At 44.7% G+C, this 21,730-nt stretch overlaps 1 protein-coding gene, 1 long non-coding RNA gene and 1 other non-coding gene across 4 annotated transcripts in view; 1 reads left to right on the forward strand and 2 right to left on the reverse strand.

The window, feature by feature from the left end:
• LOC116985016 lies at positions 1-17,016 on the forward strand. Its single transcript, XR_004415189.1, has 3 exons — positions 1-11; positions 7,602-7,605; positions 16,641-17,016. It is a non-coding gene; the product is annotated as an uncharacterized LOC116985016 (long non-coding RNA).
• slc25a3 (solute carrier family 25 member 3) overlaps positions 11,580-21,730 on the reverse strand; it is a 16,992-nt gene continuing 6,841 nt past the window's right edge. For both annotated transcript variants that reach the window (XM_033039375.1, XM_033039374.1), the window contains exons 4-7: positions 21,045-21,226; positions 14,960-15,132; positions 12,625-12,735; positions 11,580-12,346 (exon numbers count right to left, since the gene is read on the reverse strand). In XM_033039375.1, coding sequence (XP_032895266.1) covers positions 12,189-12,346; positions 12,625-12,735; positions 14,960-15,132; positions 21,045-21,226 — 624 coding nt within the window. In that variant the 3' untranslated portion in view covers positions 11,580-12,188. The remainder of the gene's footprint in view (positions 12,347-12,624; positions 12,736-14,959; positions 15,133-21,044; positions 21,227-21,730) is intronic.
• LOC116985425 lies at positions 20,766-21,011 on the reverse strand. Its single transcript, XR_004415261.1, has one exon. It is a non-coding gene; the product is annotated as a small nucleolar RNA SNORA53 (small nucleolar RNA).

Genomic DNA, 21,730 nt, shown 5'->3' on the forward strand with positions numbered 1-21,730 from the left:
TTTAATTGTTTGTAATAGCTTTTTGTTCATGATTTCTCATGTACAGCACTTTGTGGCAACTGTAGTTGTTTAAAGTGCTTTATAAATAAAGTTATTATTATTATTATTATTATTATATTACACGGAGAGCAGTCCTCTCTTTCCATTACAATCCAGTCCACCTGCTGGGCAGAATTGTCCAGCAGGTGAATCATATTTTTAATATTTACTGCCCAATTATAATACATAAAGTTGGGGAGAGCTAGACCACCCAACTCTTTTCGTTTATTAAGGTGTGCTCTTTATCCTAATCTTTATCTAATCCCATATAAAATTTGTAATGTCTGAGTCCAATTTTTTGAAAAACTTTTTTGGGAGATATATAGGTATTGATTGAAATAGGTATAGGATTTGTGGTAAAAATATCATTTTTATAGCGTTTATTCTGCCTATTAGGGACATCGGAAGTGTTTTCCAGAATTTAATCAAATTATTTAGTTTCTTAAGTAAGGGATTATAATTGGCTTTAAACATATCATGGTAGTTTCTAGTAATTTCAATTCCAAAATATTTGAATTTTTCTGTGGCTATTTTAAAGGGGAATTTCCGGAGGTGTGTTGAGTCTTTTGGTTTTATCGACATAATTTCACTTTTGTTCCAGTTTATTCTATATTCTGAGAAGGATCCAAAGTCCTCAATTAAATTTAATATGTTTGGTATACTAATTTGTGGTTTTGTGATGTACAATAGTACATCATCGGCGTATAAAGATATTATGTTATTTGAGTATTTTGTATTATAACCATAAATATCCGGGTGTGTTCTTATTTTTTCAGCAAGGGGTTCAATTACCAAAGCAAATAACAGTGGTGATAGTGAACATTCTTGTCTATTGCCCCTTGATAATTCAAATTTCGTGGATAGTATATTATTAGTTAGTATTCTAACCGTGGGTTTGTTATATAATAATTTTATCCATGCGATGAAGTTCTCTCCCATTTGGAATTTTTGCAATACTTTAATCATATAATCCCATACTACTTGATCAAACGACCTTTTTATTTTAAACTGCTGGCGGGACATCAACAGGGCTCTCCCTTAACTTTTTTTCTCTGATGCCAGCCGGGCAACCTTGGCAGCTTTTTAGGCTGCCAAATGACAGTTTAGGTGGTCATTTAAGACGCGTGCGATAATGTGCTCGGATGAAGTGCGTAGTTACCAGTCGGAATTATGCTCAATGAAGCATTTACATATTATTTCTGCTTCAAATAAAGCCACAAACTAAACATATTCACCAATCAAGACATGATATATACCACAATTACATGCAGCAAAATTACAATACAGTAGTTTAACTCTTTTTACACGTTTCAATGAATGCAATTTCTATTATTTCTTTCCATTTCCAAACAAAAATGTGGTTGGATTATTCAGCGTATGATCAATCTTGGTGAGACCAAGCGCAGGCTTGGCGATCGCTTCGCACAACACCTCCATTCAGTTCGCAATAACCAACCTGATCTCCCGGTGGCTCAGCACTTCAACTCCCCTTCCCATTCCGAACCCGACCTCTCTGTCCTGTCCAGAGTGAGGCCCACCGCAAATTGGAGGAACAGCACCTCATATTTCGCTTGAGTAGTTTACACCCCAGCGGTATGAACATTGGCTTCTCCAATTTCAGGTAGTCCTTGCTTTCTCCCTCCTTCCCCTCACATTCCCGGTTCTCCCACAGCCTACTGTCGGCCGGCCGGCTCTTCCTTTCTTTTTCCCACCCCACCCCCCCCACATCAGTCTGAAGAAGGGTCTCGACCTGAAACGACGCCTTTTTCCTTCGCTCCATAGATGCTACCTCACCTGCTGATTTTCTCCAGCTTTTTTGTCTACCACCCATTCACACAAGTTCTGTTATCCCACTTTCCTCACCCACTCCCTACACATTAGGGGCAATTTTACAGAGACAAGTTAACCTACAAAGCCAATGCATCTTTGGGATGTGGGAGGAAACCCACACGCTTGCAGGGAGAATGTGCAAATTCAACACAGTGCCCGAGGACAGGATCGAACACAGATCTCTGGCGTGTGAGGCAGCAAGTCCACCAGCTGTGCCACTATATTTTGTTTTCCAACACACAAAAAATTATACGTTGATCACTTTGGTTACTAAAAAAAAGATCAATTTTCAGTCTTAAATCTCTAAGTGACGCTATGTCCCCCTTTACAGCTACTGTATGTTTTAATTCAGTTCAAGACAATGGGGCAGTACATTGGACATAAAGTTGCTGCCTAAAAGTGCCAGAGACCCGGATTTGATCCTGAATATGGTTGCTGTCTGTATGGAATTTGCTCCTTTTCCCTTTGATCACATGGGTTTTCTCCGGGTGCTCATGTATCCTTCCACATTCCAAAGGTGTGCAGGAACCTATTTCGGACCCGACCCAAAATGTAATATTTTCCTTTTGTCCAGAGATTCTGTCTGACCTGTTGAGTTACTCCAGCTTTTAGTGTCTATCTTCAGTTTAAACCAGCATCTGCAGTTCCTTGCTACACACACGATACTATATGATAGAACTTTATTAATCCCAGGAGGGAAATTGTGTGTGTGTGGGTATATATATTATAAACACATAGTTATATATTCATATATAAATATACACTGTTTGTTTTCTCGTTTATAACATTGTTTACAGTACTATGTTTACATATTCTGTTGTGCTGCTGCAAGTAAGGATTTCATTGGTCTAACTGGGATGTGAGAGAATAAAACACTCTTGATTTACGTCACTAATGTGTGGGATAGAACCTGAACCGGTGATTGGCATGGACTCAGTGGGCCGAAGGGCCTGTTTCCGCTCTGTATCTTTAAATTAAACTAAAAACACTAAAACCAGAGGGAATCCGAAGAAGGGTCTCTACCCGAATTTCTTCTATGCAGAGATGCTGGCTACTCCATGCAGTTCCCCCGCACAATTAAAGCATGGAATAGTCTTCACCCTACCATAGTTACCCAACCCAGACGCAACTAAATTTAAGGTAGCTCACTTTTCCCAAGAACCCTTGTTTGCTTAAGTCCACCCTCCACCACCTCCAGTATAAATTCAATTTGGAATATTTTTGGAGGACCAGGAAACCAAGAAACAAGAGTTGCTCCAGCTCCAACTCTTTTCTGTCCTGGGCCTCTTCCATGCCCAGAGTGAGTCCCACCGTTAATTGGAGGAGCAGCACCTCATATTTCGCTTGGGTAGTTTACACCCCAGCGGTATGAACATTGACTTCTCCAATTTCTAGTCCTAGGTTTCCCCTTCTTTCCCCTCCCCTTCCCAGCTCTCCCTCAGCCCACTGTCTCCGCATCTTCCTTTCTCACGGCATTTCGTTGTCTCTGTACTGTACACTGCACAATGACAATAAAGTTGAATCTGAATCTGAATCTAAATCTTCTTCCCGCCCCCCCTACCCTCACATCAGTCTGAAGAAGGATCTCGACTAGAAACGTCACCTATTTCCATCGCTCCATAGATGCTGCCTCACCCGCTGAGTTTCCCCAGCATTTATGTCTACCAGCTCCAGGGAGTGATTCTGCGTTGGGTTTCAGCAGTCGCGGCGAGACAGCAATGGCGGCCAGATCTACCATGCAAAGGGAGGGAGAAAGCCCCCTTTACTCTGATACCCCTAAATAAAATAAAGTGCAACCAATTGCCTTCAGAAGTCACCTAATTAGTAAATAGAGTCCACTTGTGTGTAATCTAATCTCAGTATAAATACAGCTGTTCTGTGAAGGCCTCAGAGGTTTGTTAGAGAACATTAGTGAACAAACAGCATCATGAAGCCCAAGGAACACACCAGACAGGTCAGGGATAAAGTTGTGGAGAAGTTTAAAGCAGGGTTAGGTTATAAAAAAATATCCCAAGCTTTGAACATCTCACGGAGCACTGTTCAATCCATCATCCGAAAATGGAAAGAGTATGGCACAACTGCAAACCTACCAAGACATGGCCGTCCACCTAAACTGACAGGACGGGCAAGGAGAGCATTGATCAGAGAAGCAGCCAAGTAACTCTGGAGGAGCTGCAAAGATCCACAGCTCAGGTGGGAGAATCTGTCCACAGGACAACTATTAGTCGTGCACTCCACAAATCGGGCCTTTATGGAAGGGTGGCAAGAAGAAAGCCATTGTTGAAAAAAAGCCATAAGAAGTCCCATTTGCAGTTTGCCACAAGCCATGTGGTGGACACAGCAAACATGTGGAGGAAGGTGCTCTGGTCAGATGAGACCAAAATTGAAGTTTTTGGCCTAAATGCAAAACGCTAAGTGTGGCGGAAAACTAACACTGCACATCACCCTGAACACACCATCCCCACTGTGAAACATGGTGGTGGCAGCATCATGCTGTGGGGATGCTTTTCTTCAGCAGGGACAGGGAAGCTGGTCAGAGTTGATGGGAAGATGGATGGAGCCAAATACAGGGCAATCTTGGAAGAAAACCTGTTAGAGTCTGCAAAAGACTTGAGACTGGGGCGGAGGTTCACCTTCCAGCAGGACAACGACCCTAAACATACAGCCAGAGCTACAATGGAATGGTTTAGATCAAAGCATATTCATGTGTTAGAATGGCCCAGTCAAAGTCCAGACCTAAATCCAATTGAGAATCTCTGGCAAGACTTGAAAATTGCTGTTCACAGACGCTCTCCATCCAATCTGACTGAGCTTGAGCTATTTTGCAAAGAAGAATGGGCAAAAATTTCAGTCTCTAGATGTGCAAAGCTGGTAGAGACATACCCCAAAAGACTTGCAGCTGTAATTGCAGCGAAAGGTGGTTCTACAAAGTATTGACTCAGGGGGGCTGAATACTTTTGCACGCCACACTTTTCAGTTTTTTATTTGTAAAAAAATTTGAAAACCATGTATCATTTTCCTTCCACTTCACAATTATGCACCACTTTGTGTTGGTCTATCACATAAAATCCCAATAAAATACATTTACGTTTGTGGTTGTAACGTGACAAAATGTGGAAAAGTTCAAGGGGTATGAAAACTTTTGCAAGCCACTGTACATATATACATATAGCCCTCGCTCAGTGGACGTCAGGAAAGGCTTGGGATTATAGATAAGTTTTTGATCTTGACTTAAAGGAGTCAATGGAGGGGGCAGTTCTGATGGGAAGGGGGATGCTGTTCCACAATCTAGGAGCTGCAACCGCAAAGGCACGGTCGCCCCCAAGCTTATGCCTAGACCACGGGATATTCAGCAGCCCCAAGTCAGCCGATCAATCAAAAAGGGCCACTTTTCAACAAAATTGTATAAGGGGTAAGAGTGTTGTAAAAACAAGCCTGAAGGCTTTGTGTCTCAATGCAAGGAGCATTCGTAATAAGGTGGATGAGTTGAATGTGCAGATAGCTATTAATGACTATGATATAGTTGGGATCACGGAGACATGGCTCCAGGGTGACCAAGGCTGGGAGCTGAACATCCAGGGATATTCAATATTCAGGAGGGATAGAGAGAAAGGAAAAGGAGGTGGGGTAGCGTTGCTGATTAGAGAGGAGATTAATGCAATGGAAAGGAAGGACATTAGTTTGCAGGATGTGGAATCGGTATGGGTAGAGCTGCGAAACACTAAGGGGCAGAAAACGCTGGTGGGTGTTGTGTACAGGCCACCTAACAGTAGTAGTGAAGTTGGAGATGGTATCAAACAGGAAATTAGAAATGCGTGCGACAAAGGCAAAACCGTTATAATGGGTGACTTCAATCTACATATAGATTGGGTGAATCAAATTGGCAGGGGTGCTGAGGAAGAGGATTTTTTGGAATGTATGCGGGATAGTTATCTAAATCAACATGTAGAGGAACCAACGAGAGAGCAGGCTATTTTAGACTGGGTATTGAGTAATGAGGAAGGGTTAGTTAGCAGTCTTGTTGTACGTGCCCCCTTGGGCAAGAGTGACCATAATATGGTTGAGTTCTTCATTAGGATGGAGAGTGACATTGTTAATTCAGAAACAATGGTTCTGAACTTAAAGAAAGGTAACTTTGAGGGTATGAGACGTGAATTGGCCAAGATTGACTGGCAATTAATTCTAAAAGGGTTGACGGTGGATATGCAATGGAAGACATTTAAAGACTGCATGGATGAACTACAAAAATTGTTCATCCCAGTTTGGCAAAAGAATAAATCAGGGAAGGTAGTGCATCCGTGGATAACAAGGAAAATCAGGGATAGTATCAAAGCGAAGGATGATGCGTACAAATTAGCCAGAAAAAGCAGCATACCGGAGGACTGGGAGAAATTCAGAGACCAGCAGAGGAGGAAAAAGGGCTTAATTAGGAAAGGAAAAATAGATTATGAAAGAAAACTGGCAGGGAACATAAAAACTGACTGCAAAAGTTTTTATAGATATGTGAAAAGAAAGAGATTAGTTAAAACAAATGTAGGTCCCTTGCAGTCAGAAACGGGTGAGTTGATCATGGGGAACAAGGATATGGCGGACCAATTGAATAACTACTTTGGTTCCGTCTTCACTAAGGAAGACATAAATAATCTGCCGGAAATAGCAGGGGACCGCGGGTCAAAGGAGTTGGAGGAATTGAGTGAAATCCAGGTTAGCCGGGAAGTGGTGTTGGGTAAATTAAATGGATTAAAGGCCGATAAATCCCCAGGGCCAGATAGGCTGCATCCCAGAGTACTTAAGGAAGTAGCTCCAGAAATAGTGGATGCATTAGTAATAATCTTTCAAAACTCTTTAGATTCTGGAGTAGTTCCTGAGGATTGGCGGGTAGCAAACGTAACCCCACTTTTTAAGAAGGGAGGGAGAGAGAAAACGGGGAATTACAGACCAGTTAGTCTAACATCGGTAGTGGGGAAACTGCTAGAGTCAGTTATTAAAGATGGGATAGCAGCACATTTGGAAAGTGGTGAAATCATTGGACAAAGTCAGCATGGATTTACAAAAGGTAAATCATGTCTGACGAATCTTATAGAATTTTTCGAGGATGTAACTAGTAGCGTGGATAGGGGAGAACCAGTGGATGTGGTGTATCTGGACTTCCAGAAGGCTTTCGACAAGGTCCCACATAAGAGATTAGTTTACAAACTTAAAGCACACGGCATTGGGGGTTCAGTATTGATGTGGATAGAGAACTGGCTGGCAAACAGGAAGCAAAGAGTAGGAGTAAACGGGTCCTTTTCACAATGGCAGGCAGTGACTAGTGGGGTACCGCAAGGCTCAGTGCTGGGACCCCAGCTATTTACAATATATATTAATGATCTGGATGAGGGAATTGAAGGCAATATCTCCAAGTTTGCGGATGACACTAAGCTGGGGGGCAGTGTTAGCTGTGAGGAGGATGCAAGGAGACTGCAAGGTGACTTGGATAGGCTGGGTGAGTGGGCAAATGTTTGGCAGATGCAGTATAATGTGGATAAATGTGAGGTTATCCATTTTGGTGGCAAAAACAGGAAAGCAGACTATTATCTAAATGGTGGCCGACTAGGAAAAGGGGAGATGCAGCGAGACCTGGGTGTCATGGTACACCAGTCATTGAAAGTGGGCATGCAGGTGCAGCAGGCAGTGAAGAAAGCGAATGGTATGTTAGCTTTCATAGCAAAAGGATTTGAGTATAGGAGCAGGGAGGTTCTACTGCAGTTGTACAGGGTCTTGGTGAGACCACACCTGGAGTATTGCGTACAGTTTTGGTCTCCAAATCTGAGGTAGGACATTATTGCCATAGAGGGAGTGCAGAGACGGTTCACCAGACTGATTCCTGGGATGTCAGGACTGTCTTATGAAGAAAGACTGGATAGACTTGGTTTATACTCTCTAGAATTTAGGAGATTGAGAGGGGATCTTATAGAAACTTACAAAATTCTTAAGGGGTTGGACAGGCTAGATGCAGGAAGATTGCTCCCGATGTTGGGGAAGTCCAGGACAAGGGGTCACAGCTTAAGGATAAGGGGGAAATCCTTTAAAACCGAGATGAGAAGAACTTTTTTCACACAGAGAGTGGTGAATCTCTGGAACTCCCTGCCAGAGGGTAGTCGAGGCCAGTTCATTGGCTATATTTAGGAGGGAGTTAGATGTGGCCCTTGTGGCTAAGGGGATCAGAGGGTATGGAGAGAAGGCAGGTACGGGATACTGAGTTGGATGATCAGCCATGATCATATTGAATGGCGGTGCAGGCTCGAAGGGCCGAATGGCCTACTCCTGCACCTAATTTCTATGTTTCTATGATCTGAGGGACCTGGAGGTGGAGTGGTGGGTGAGCAGACTTTTAATGTAGGAGGGGGCAAGCCCATTGAGGGCTTTGTAGACATAGAGGGGGGTCTTGAAATGTATACGGAACCGCACAGGGATCCAGTGGAGAGGCCAGGATCGGGGTGATGTGGTCCCTTTTTCGGGTACCGTCAGGAGTCTCGCTGCGGCGTTTTGGACCAGTTGCATGCGGGACAGGGAAGATTGGCTGATGCCAGTGTAAAGAGAGTTGCAGTAATCTAGGCGGGAGGAGATAAATGTGTGGATGATCTTTTCGAGGTCATCAAAGTGTTGGAATTATTTTATTTTAGCTATCGTCCGAAGCTGAAAGAAGCTAGCTTTTACCACGGCATTGACTTGTTTGTCAAATTTCAGTGCGGAGTCAAATATCACGGCGAGGTTTTTGACGTGAGGTTTGAGTAGTGGGGTAAGGCTGCCAAGACTGCCTGCTATCATTTTGATTGAGTCCGAGGGGCCGAAGGGATCAGGGGTTCCCCTCTTTGACTATAGATGAAGCTCTCACCAGGGTCTCCTCTACGTCCCGTAGCTCAGCTCACTCCCCATCCCCCCCACTCGTAACAAGGACAGAGTCCCCCTTGTCCTCACATTCCACCCCACCAGCCGTCACATACAACATATTATCCTCCGACATTTTCGCCACCTCCAACGGGATCCCACCACTGGCCACATCTTCCCATCTCCTCCCCTTTCAGCTTTCCGCAGAGCGCTCACTCCGTAACCCCCCCCCCCCCACCCACCTCCATATCAGTCTGAAGAAGGGTCTCGACCCGAAACGTCACCTGTTCCTTCGCTCCATAGATGCTGCCTCACCCGCTGAGTTTCTCCAGCATTTCTGTCTACCTTTGAACTTTTATCTCCCGTTCTGTATTTGTTTACATATTCTGTTGCGATGCAAGTAAGAATTTCATTGGCCTATCTGGGACACTTGACAATAAAACTCTCTCGACTCTTGGCCTAGCACTGTGTGCAATCAGCACAGAAAAAATGATTTTGGCTGCAGCCATCTTCTGCTTCAGTAAGGGAAGCTGGTCGGTGATTGGCCACAACGCCCTCTCGGAGACTGCGTCTGATTGGCTGCCGAGTGACCGGTGCATTATGAGTTTGTCCACAAAAAATTGACAAATAGGAAAACAAAAAAATCGGGATTCCGATTTAAATCGGAAGAATATCACGCCTGGGTTTTCTCCCACTCACAAATTTTTTGAAGACGTGACCAAAAAGGTCAATGAGGGCAGAGCTGTTGAAGTTGTGGAGTTGGATTTCAGTAAGGCATTCGACAAGGTCAGCTGGTCTGGAAGGTTATATCTGAAAGATATTGCCAAGCTTGAAAGGGTTCAGAAAGATTTACGAGGTTGTTGCCAGTAGAGGTGAACAATGGGGAACAAGGAAATCGCAAATGAGTTGAACACGTACTTTGGATCCGTCTTCACTAAGGAAGACACAAACAATCTTCCTGATATAGTAGTGGCCAGAGGATCTGGAGTGACGGAGGAACTGAAGGAAATCCACATTAGGCAGGAAATGGTGTTGGGTAGACTGATGGGACTGAAGGCAGATAAATCCCTAGGGCCTGATGGTCTGCATCCCAGGGTACTTAAGGAAGTGGCTCTAGAAATCGTGGATGCATTGGTGATAATTTTCCAATGTTCTATAGACTCAGGATCCGTTCCTGTGGATTGGAGGGTAGCTAATGTTATCCCACTTTTTAAGAAAGTCGGGAGAGAGAAAACAGGGAATTATAGACCAGTTAGCCTGACATCGGTGGTGGGGAAGATGCTGGAGTCAATTATAAAAGATGAGATTGCCGAACATTTGGATAGCAGTAACAGGATCGGTCCGAGTCAGCATGGATTTACGAAGGGGAAATCATGCTTGACTAATCTTCTGGAATTTTTTGACGATTTAACTAGGAAAATGGACAAGGGAGAGCCAGTGGATGTAGTGTAGCTGGACTTTCAGAAAGCATTTGATAAGGTCCCACATAGGAGATTAGTGGGCAAAATTAGGGCACATGGTATTGGGGGTAGAGTGCTGACATGGATAGAGAAGTGGTTGGCAGACAGGAAACAAAGAGTAGGGATTAACGGGGCCCTTTCAGAATGGCAGGCAGTGACTAGTGGGGTGCCGCAAGGCTTGGTGCTGGGACCGCAGCTATTTACAATATACATCAATGATTTGGATGAAGGGATTCAAAGTAACATTAGCAAATTTGCAGATGACACAAAGCTGGGTGGCAGTGTGAACTGTGAGGAGGATGCTATGAGATTGCAGGGTGACTTGGATAGGTTGGGGGGAGTGGGCAGATAAAGTTAATGCAGATAAATGTGAGGTTATCCACTTTGGTAGCAAAAACAGGAAGGCAGATTACTATCAAAATGGCGTCAAGTGGAAAAAGGGGAAGTACAACGGGATCTGGGGGCCCTTGTACATCAGTCTATGAAAGTAAGCATGCAGGTACAGCAGGCAATGAAGAAAGCGATTGGCATGTTGGTCTTTATAACAAGAGGAATCGAATATAGGAGCAAAGAGGTCCTTCTGCAGTTGTACAGGGCCCTAGTGAGACCACACCTGGAGTATTGTGTGCAGTTTTGGTCTCCAAATTTGAGGAAGGACATTCTTGCTATTGAGGGTGCAGCATAGGTTAATTCCCAGGATGGCAGGACTGTCATATGCTGAGAGAATGGAGCAGCCGGGTTTGTATCACCTTCCTCCTAATACACTAACAAGGCTAACAAAGTTGTTTTCGCCGATCTTCCATAACACTAGCGAGATAACAGGACAATACTTGAATGTTTACAACACAGAGCAAAACAATCAAGGGAATGTTCAGATTCTTGACTCCTACCCTTGCTCTATAAGATTACAATGTGCTTCAATAAAGTAAAAAAGCAAAATGCTTGATCTGCAGAAAAATAGCCTTCTCATCATGACCATATATCTTCCTCTCTCAGAAGAACCTGTCAATCTTAACAAGCAAGAGGCTGTACGATGCTCTGTGAGATAAAGTATTGCTGAATTGCTGATTATTGGTGTATAAATATATCTGATTGAACATTACCCCTTTGTGTGGGGATAGAGTGAACCTATGGTCTGTATATTACATACTGTAAGAGTTTACTGCCACACCCACCTGGCGAAATAAAGATTTTACTACTTGATTACTAATTTTATTGCGTTTTTGTTTGTTTGATGTGAAACGAACTGTAACACAGAAGACAGAGGGACACGGGCAACGTACAGCGGATGTGATTAGTTTAATTTGGCATCAGGGTCAGTGCAGGAGTGATTTGACTGAACTACCATTTTATCCATAACGAGGGGTCATTAAGCAGCTGGAGAGCTTGCAAATATTTTATTTGTTTCTGACAGAATATCCACAGCAGCAAAGTCTACATGCCTGCAGCACAAGACTACTTGGTAATATTAACCTCGTATCAAAGACTCAAGAACCTTCAATAGATCAACTACTAAAATGGATGTTACCCACTTGCAGAGAGCACAAGGGGTGACTTTAAAAAGTTTAAACCATCACACATTAACTTTGTAATTTAGTCACAAATCAATAACAACCAAGCAGCTTTAAACATATTTTACTGACTGAACCAAATATACAATAGCTGTGGCTTTGCGAATAGATTGCTCTGCTTAACAAATTTCCAGACTGAAAAGATTTTGTATTTCATTGAAACTGAAAGTTTTGATCTATTCTATTAAATTTATTAAACAAGCCTGCAAACGAAGTGGATCATTTTACACATTTAAAACTTGGATTTAATGTTCTTTATTCAGAAATGGAGAGTTGATGAACACCACGCTGACTTTGCCAGCATTCACCACTGTGGCATTACAGACATGATACTTGAATATTAAATTAAACTTTTTTTACATGTCTTATGGATATCTGGCCTAGGCAGGGAGTAGGCCAAGTCCACCTGTGTAGTTTTTCACTGAATTCCAAGCTTCTTCTTCAGCGACTCTGGCATCTCGGGTGGTGGTGGGCGAGGCAGCCTGAAGTAAACCTTCACCGAGTCGTAGATAAACCACTGCAAGGCGGTCAGTGTACCGATCATGATGATACGGGCAACCAATCCCTTCCACACTCCTGTAAAACAAAACATTCAGTTACCACCTTGAACTGGGAAATTGGCATAACATCTAGAAGGAGCAGCGATAGTGTTGCGGCCTTACAGAGATCCAGGTTCAATCCTGACAATCCTTTCTATACGAAGTTTACACTCCAAACACATACAGGTTTGTGAACTAATTGGCTTGGTATAAGTGTAAATTGTACCTAGTATGTGTGGGGACGATCGGTCGGCGTGGACTCGACAGGCCCAGGGCTTGTTTCCGCGCTATATCACTAAACTAAACATTGCTTACCGACAGGTCCAAGCCTCTTCAAAACCTGGACAGCAGAGCTGCCACTTTCTTTATTCAGCACGGAAACCACAGAGTCAGCAGGGTGCGATACGATAGCACAAAACACACCAGCTGGAAAGAATATGCAGGTGGTTACAAATGTCCAGAGGTCAAGGAACCAGTAAATTACTTTTACAAGTACTGGAACTGAACAACAACATGTTATCATGTCCCTTGCAGTCCCATTAGGTCCCTTGCAGTCAGAAACAGGTGAGTTGATCATGGGGAACAAGGATATGGCGGACCAATTGAATAACTACTTTGGTTCCGTCTTCACTAAGGAAGACATAAATAATCTGCCGGAAATAGCAGGGGACCGCGGGTCAAAGGAGTTGGAGGAATTGAGTGAAATCCAGGTTAGCCGGGAAGTGGTGTTGGGTAAATTAAATGGATTAAAGGCCGATAAATCCCCAGGGCCAGATAGGCTGCATCCCAGAGTACTTAAGGAAGTAGCTCCAGAAATAGTGGATGCATTAGTAATAATCTTTCAAAACTCTTTAGATTCTGGAGTAGTTCCTGAGGATTGGCGGGTAGCAAACGTAACCCCACTTTTTAAGAAGGGAGGGAGAGAGAAAACGGGGAATTACAGACCAGTTAGTCTAACATCGGTAGTGGGGAAACTGCTAGAGTCAGTTATTAAAGATGGGATAGCAGCACATTTGGAAAGTGGTGAAATCATTGGACAAAGTCAGCATGGATTTACAAAAGGTAAATCAAGTCTGACGAATCTTATAGAATTTTTCGAGGATGTAACTAGTAGCGTGGATAGAGGAGAACCAGTGGATGTGGTGTATCTGGACTTCCAGAAGGCTTTCGACAAGGTCCCACATAAGAGATTAGTTTACAAACTTAAAGCACACGGCATTGGGGGTTCAGTATTGATGTGGATAGAGAACTGGCTGGCAAACAGGAAGCAAAGAGTAGGAGTAAACGGGTCCTTTTCACAATGGCAGGCAGTGACTAGTGGGGTACCGCAAGGCTCAGTGCTGGGACCCCAGCTATTTACAATATGTATTAATGATCTGGATGAGGGAATTGAAGGCAATATCTCCAAGTTTGCGGATGACACTAAGCTGGGGGGCAGTGTTAGCTGTGAGGAGGATGCTAGGAGACTGCAAGGTGACTTGGATAGGCTGGGTGAGTGGGCAAATGTTTGGCAGATGCAGTATAATGTGGATAAATGTGAGGTTATCCATTTTGGTGGCAAAAACAGGAAAGCAGACTATTATCTAAATGGTGGCCGACTAGGAAAAGGGGAGATGCAGCGAGACCTGGGTGTCATGGTACACCAGTCATTGAAAGTGGGCATGCAGGTGCAGCAGGCAGTGAAGAAAGCAAATGGTATGTTAGCTTTCATAGCAAAAGGATTTGAGTATAGGAGCAGGGAGGTTCTACTGCAGTTGTACAGGGTCTTGGCGAGACCACACCTGGAGTATTGCGTACAGTTTTGGTCTCCAAATCTGAGGAAGGACATTATTGCCATAGAGGGAGTGCAGAGAAGGTTCACCAGACTGATTCCTGGGATGTCAGGACTGTCTTATGAAGAAAGACTGGATAGACTTGGTTTATACTCTCTAGAATTTAGGAGATTGAGAGGGGATCTTATAGAAACTTACAAAATTCTTAAGGGGTTGGACAGGCTAGATGCAGGAAGATTGCTCCCGATGTTGGGGAAGTCCAGGACAAGGGGTCACAGCTTAAGGATAAGGGGGAAATCCTTTAAAACCGAGATGAGAAGAACTTTTTTCACACAGAGAGTGGTGTATCTCTGGAACTCCCCGCCACAGAGGGTAGTCGAGGCCAGTTCATTGGCTATATTTAAGAGGGAGTTAGATGTGGCCCTTGTGGCTAAGGGGATCAGAGGGTATGGAGAGAAGGCAGGGATGGGATACTGAGTTGGATGATCAGCCATGATCATATTGAACGGCGGTGCAGGCTCGAAGGGCCGAATGGCCTACTCCGGCACCTAATTTCTATGTCTATGTTTCTATCACAATGGAAGCATCCCAAGAATCCTGCTTTACCCAACAGCCCTAAACATTCACCCTACATGACATTCCCTTAATCAAGATCTCAACCAGAATGCAGACTCTGAACTTCAGCAGTACCAAAAGGCTTGAGATGACTCATCAACAAAGCTTTCTCTGTGCCTCAGAAACAGATGAAATTAACTTCTTGGAAAGTAGTTTGTGAATCTTTCACCATTTTTGTGTGAAATGTCCATGCATCAATCAAGTCTAAAAGATGTTTCTGTGTAGTATTTAAATACTTGGATGTTTCCAAAGAATGTTCTTACCAATATATCCAGCAACAAAGGTCACCACCAGCTGCTCTCCTTTGGTGCAGTCACTACGTGGTTTGGGGACCACGTGTTTGTATAACGCTTCAACTGTGCGCTCAAAGCAAGCAAACTTCATCATCGTGTAGGGAATCTGTCTCATCCAAAGAGGAGCAACACCTTTGTAGAATCTATTGAACAAAATGTATGTGGGAAGCTTTTAATTTATCAAATCCTGCAATACAGGAAGAGGTCAAAATGTGAAGACAATTATAAAAATTTATGAAAAACCCAAAGCCCATTTCAAAATCCTCATACGTGAAATCCTAATACGAGAACCAAATGAGTTGCACCTAATTTTACTGTGCCACACAGATGTTTCATGACAACATATCCTCTTCAGCTTAGTTTAGAGATACTGTACTCCCTGTACACACATGACTGTGTGGCCAGGTTCAGCTCCAACTCCATCATCAAGCTGATGACACTGTGGTGGTGGGCCTGATCTCCGATAACAATGAGAAGGCCTACCGGGAGGAGGTGGCTGATCTGGCACTCTGGTGTCAGGACAACAGCCTCCTCTTGAATGTCACAAAAACCAAGGAGCTGATTGTGGACTTTAGAAGGGCTCAACATCCGAGGACGTACACACCACTGGAGATAAATGAGACTACTGTGGATAGGTGAGCAGCTTTAAATACCTGGGAGTCCACATCACAGAGGATCTGACATGGACAACACACACTGGTGAGTAAGGCAAGGCAGCGCCTTTACCACCTCAGGCAGCTGAGGAATTTCAGAGTCTCTCTGAGGATCCTTCAGTGCTTCTACTCTGGGGTTGTAGAAAGCATCTTGTCCGGCTACATCTCAATCTGGTTTGGGAACATCTCTGCCCAGGACCGGAAGTCTCTGCAGAGAGTAGTGAGTTCGGCAACGGACTGTTCCAGCTGCTACGGTCAGGCAAGCGCCTCCACTGTCACGCTGTGAAAACAGAGAGGATGAGACGGGGTATCTTCCCACAGGCCATCAGGACTGTTAACTCTTATCTCACCAGGGACTAATTTACTAATCTACTGTTGTGTTGCGTCTTTTTTAATTTTATTGTTTCTAAAATGTAAATACTGATTCTGTTCTTTTCTGTTCTGTTGTTTTTTGCACAATTCGCAGGCATTGCCACTTTCATTTCACAGCACATCTTGTATGTGTACGTGACAAATAAACTTGACGAGATACATCGCAGAAACAGGCACACTGAGTCCGTGCCGACCAGCGATCCCCGCACACTAACATACACAACAGGGACAATTTATGTTTATACCAAGCCAATTATGTCTTTGGAATGTGGGAGAAAACCAGAGCACCCGGAGAACATGATTCCCAGTTAAACTGATATCATCTGCCTGTACAAGATTCATATCCCTCTATTCCTTGCACTTCCACGTGCCTATCTAAGAGCCACTATTGTATCTGCGTCCACCGCCACCCATGGCAGCGTGTTCCAGGCCAAGGAAAGGCAAATTACATTTTACTGACAAGTGTAAGGTGCTGCACTTTCATCATCCCTGGCAATGTGTTCCAGCTCCCCCCCCCCCCCCCCCCATAACTATGCGATCTAAATATGGACATTACAACCTTGGGAAAAAGGTTCTGACTGCCTCCCATATCTATGCCTCTCAATATAGAGAGTTGCAGATGAAAGTAAAAATTGTGGTGAAGTAGGCAGTGACGGAGGATATCCAATTTTACAAGGTCTATTATCAATTGGGAAGGTGGGGCAAGGAAAGGAAATGTAACTGGCGAGTGTGAGATGATGCACATTGGTATGTCAGACGAGGACACGACTGACACAGTAAATGCCAGAGTCCTGGAGAGTGTGACAGAACAAAGATGTAAAAATACGGGTGCATGGTTCCCTGAAAGGGGCAAGTCAGGTAGGCAGGTGGTGAATAGGCATTTAGCAGCTTGCCTTCATTGAGAAGGGCATGGAGTACAAAGGTTGGGATATCATGATGCAGTTGTACCAGTCGTTGGTGAGATAACACTTGAAGTACTGTGTGCAATTCTGGTCACTCAGATACAGGGAGGATGTCATTAAGTTGGAAAGAGTGTTGAAAGATTCACCAGGATGTTACTTGGGCTTGATTTATAGGGAGAGGTTGAATTGGTTGGGATTATTTTCCCTCTGCAATATAAGAATTTGAGTACAAGATCACGAGGAACATGGATAAAATGAACGCTCAAAGTCTTTTCTCTATAGAGCATTCTAAAGCTAGAGAGCATAGGCCTTGGGTGAGATATTTAAGAGGGACCTCTCAGGAGGAAGCTTTTTCATTCAGAGGACAGCGCAGCGGTAGAGTTGCAGCCTTCCAGCGCCAGAAACCCAGGTTCCATCCTGACTACGGGTGCTGTCTGTACAGAGCTTGTACATTCTTCCCATGACCTGTGTGGGCTTTCTCCAGGTGCTCCAGTTTCCTCGCACACTCCAAAGACGTAGTTTTGTAGGTTAATTCGTTTAGGGCAAATGGTAAATTGTCCCTAGTGCGCAGGATAGTGATCGAGCCGAAAGCCCCGTTTCCACACTCTGTCTCTAAAATAAATTGAAGTCCGCATCTGGAACAACATGCCAAGAAAGTTGGAAATGGCAGATACATGGATTGGTGGAAGTGGGGGCTTTGAAAAAGATAATAATAATAATAATAATAAATTTTATTTATGGGCACCTTTCAAGTCTCAAGGACACCTTACAAAAATTGAGCATGTAGAGGAAAAACATGTAAGGGGAATGAAATAAATAGTAGAGACATGACTAGTACACAAAGTAAAGACAGAATTCAATACAAAACACAGTACGAGGCAATTAATGCACAGATGAAAAGGGATGGGGACGTGGGGCTAAGGATAGGCAGAGGTGAAGAGATGGGTCTTGAGGCGGGACTGGAAGATGGTGAGGGACACGGAATTGCGGATCAGTTGGGGGAGGGAGTTCCAGAGCCTGGGAGCTGCCCTGGAGAAGGCTCTGTCCCCAAAACTGCGGAGGTTGGACTTGTGGATGGAGAGGAGACCGGCTGATGTGGATCTGAGGGACCGTGAGGGTTGGTAGGGGGAGAGGAGGTCAGTGAGATATGGGGGGCCAGATGGTGGAGGGCTTTGTAGGTGAGGACCAGGATTTTGTAGGTGATCCGGTGGGAGATGGGAAGCCAGTGAATTTGTTTGAGGACTGGAGTGATGTGATGCCAGGATTTGGTGTGGGTGATGAGTCGGGCGGCTGCGTTCTGGACCAGTTGGAGTCGGTTGATGTAGGTGGCGTTGATGCCAAGGAGAAGTGAGTTGCAATAGTCCAGTCGGGAGGAGATGAAGGCATGGATGAGTCTTTCAGCAGCGGGCGGTGTGAGAGAGGGTCTGAGTTTGGCGATGTTGCGGAGATGAAAGAAGGAGGTTTTAATGACATGGCGGATGTGAGGCTCAAGGGAGAGGGTGGAATCAAAGATCACGCCAAGGTTGCGGGCCTAGGGAGATGGGGAGACAGTGGTGCCATCGATGGTGAGAGTGGGGTTATTGATTTTGCTGAGTGTGGCTTTGGAGCCTATGAGGAGGAATTCTGTCTTATCGCTGTTGAGTTTGAGGAAATTATGTTGCATCCAGGTTTTTATAGCTGACAAACAGGAGTTGATATGGGAGAAGGGGGGGTTGTGGGGGGATTTGGTGCCAAGGTAAATCTGGGTGTCATCAGCGTAACAGTGGAAGTCCAGATTGAAGTGGCGGAGTATCTGACCAAGGGGGAGGATGTAGATGAGGAAGAGGAGGGGGCCGAGTACGGAGCCTTGGGGAACGCCTTGAGTGACTGCGGCTGTAGCAGAGGTGTGGTTGTGGAGAGAGATGAAGTGGGATCTGTTGGAAAGGTAGGAACGGAGCCAGCTGAGTGTAGAGCCTTCAATGCCGAGGTCTTTGAGTCTGGTGAGCAGGATGTTATGGTTCACTGTATCGAAGGCTGCGCTCAGGTCGAGGAGGATGAGGATGTTGAGGGAACCAGTGTCAGCAGAGGTGAGGAGGTCGTTGAGGACTTTGAGGAGAGCAGTTTCTGTGCTATGGAGGGGGCGAAAGCCAGATTGGAGGGGTTCAAGTAGGTTATACGCAAGGAGGTGGGAATGAAGTTGCGACGCAACGATACGCTCCAGGGTTTTTGAAAGAAAGGGGAGGTTTGAGATTGGGCGGTAGTTAATGAGAGAGGAGGGATCAAGACCAGGTTTCTTTAAGATTGGTGTAACGGCAGCAGTTTTGAAAGCGGAGGGGACAATGAGGAGTTGAAGAGATTAGTGAGGTAGGGGCAGAGAACGGGGAGGCGGGACTTCAACAGGGGAGTGGGGAGAGGGTCGAGGGAGCAGGTAGTGGGTTTGGAAGAGCTGATGAGTTTGGAGATTTCAATAGGGGTGACCAGGTCAAATTGGGAGAGGAAGCAGTGTGGAGGAGGGGTAAGGAGGTCAGTGGAGATGTTGAAAGGAGGGGCCTTGGTAGGTGGTGGAGTAGATGCTGGGGAGTCGGGTACAGGGGATAAAGATTGATAGATGGTGCTGATTTTATCAGCGAAAAAGTGGAGGAATGAGTTGCAGAGATCCGGAGTAGAGGTAGGGAGAGTGTTGGCTCGAGGCTTGAGGAGGTTGCCCACTGTGGAGAAGAGGGTTCTATGGTTTAGGCAGGGATCGGTGAATATGGAGGAGAGGTAGGCAGATTTTGCAGCAATGAGAGCATCTTTGTAGTCAGTGAGGTGGAGTTTGTAAGCTTCAAGGTGGACTGTGAGAGATGATTTCTTTATAAGTCGTTCGAGTTGGCGACCAGTCTGTTTCAGTTTACGAAGTGCAGGTGTGTACCAGGGTGAAGATGTGTTGAAAGTTACGGTTCTTGTTTTGAGGGGGGCCAGAGTGTTGAGGGAGGTAGACAAGGTGGAGTTGAGATGGTTTGTGAGATCATCAGGTGAGATGGGGGTTGAGTCCAGGGGGAGAGTGGTGGAGAGCAGGTCAGAGAGATGGTGGGAATCGATGGATTTTAGATTACGGAAGGTGATTTCTCGGAGGAAGCGGGGGCGAGGTGTCGGAGAAGGGATGGTGAACCGTATAAGCTTATGATCAGAGAGGGGGAAGAGGCAAGGATGGAGGTCGAGTACCGGTTGATTTGTGGAGCAGACCAGGTCAAGGATGTGACCTTTGTCATGGGTGGGAAAGGTGATGTGCTGAGTGAGAGAGAAGTTGTCCAGTAAAAAGGCGAATTCAGATGCAAGCTTGCAGGTGGGGGAGTCCATGTGAATATTTAAGTCACCAAGTAGCAGCAGACGTGGGGAGAGGGATGAGGCAAGTGTGAGGAGTTCAGTGAAGTCAGATAGGAAGGAGGGGTTTGGTATAGGTGGCCGGTAAATGAGGATGACTGTCATGGAGGAAAGGGCTTTGAAGGCGAGGAATTCAAATGATGCTACTGGGGGGAAGGTGAGTTCAGTGATACGAAAATTCTGGTTAAAAATAACAGCTAGGCCACCTCCATGGCGGGAGGGGCGGGGTTTGGAAATGTAATTAAATCCAGGTGGGGATGTTTGATTGAGGGAGAAGAAGACATTGGGTTGTTGCCAGAAGACATTGGGTTGTTGCCAGATAGCATTGTTCTACAGCAGACAGAAGCCCCTCAATAATGATGTCCTGAGTTCAGACACACTCCCTCTCAAACATGTACCTTGGAGAATTTACCTGCAGTAATGTGGCACAATTTATTTCCGATAGTGTACGGCAGAAACTGATTTCCAGTCTTCCTCAAGACAAAAATTGACTTTAACTATACAATTAATGTCCGCAAATCAGCCGAGTCCCAGTGGTAGTAAACAGCCGGCATTACGCAGACTATTCACACTGGAACAGGCAAGGCCAACATGCAGGTAGATTATTCTCACACATCAATGACTCAAGCACCTTTGACTATACAACCATGAAAGTTGTGGATGACCTGCTAACCATTCTGGAAAACCCATCATATGGAATGATACAGAACAGCAAGACAGATACATCCCAAAGGTGGATCTAAGGAATGTGTTGGCAAATACAATGCGAATACAAGCCATACTTACGCCCACATTCCTTCTTCAGCATACATTTTGGGTATAGCTTCTCTTAGAGTGTTTGCATATCCAGGTTTGGTCTGAATACGGACCTTACAAGCTTCCATTGGAGAAAGTGCAATATCCGCAAAGAATTCAGCACTGGCAGATGCAGCAAGATACAAAGATGTACGCCACAGGTATCTATTTTCCTACAATGAGATGCAAATTATACCTTTTCTGATGCAAGTTTCTGCTTGTCAAAAGAAACATTTCCAAATTGCTTTATATGAATTAACGCAGCACATCACTTTCATTTCCCAAGGAAAGACTAGGTGGGCAGAACGTGCATGTATGTAGGTTACCTGAAGAAGGAAAAGTTAATATCCTGCTATTGGGTTGTAAGCCACCAATGTGGACTACAAAAATGTTGTCCTTCCAATTTGTATTCGGCTTCTATAGCAATGGAAAGGGTAGAGTACTAGTGTGGACAAGGGAAGTAGAGTTAAAATGTCATGAAGCGATATGTTTGAGATCGCTGTTGTGGAATGCAGGTGCTGGGCAAAATGCCACCTCGTATATACATGTCTTCACAGGAGAAGAGGTGTCATCCTGATAATTGAATGAAGCCCAGGTTGGAATAGGTGCTGGAGGACCTCCGAGAAGCTGTTTGGGTCCCTGGGTAGCAATGTGAAAGGACACAGGGACAGGTGTTT

The sequence above is a fragment of the Amblyraja radiata genome, chromosome 21, assembly GCF_010909765.2.
Source record: "Amblyraja radiata isolate CabotCenter1 chromosome 21, sAmbRad1.1.pri, whole genome shotgun sequence".
Lineage (NCBI taxonomy): Eukaryota > Metazoa > Chordata > Chondrichthyes > Rajiformes > Rajidae > Amblyraja > Amblyraja radiata.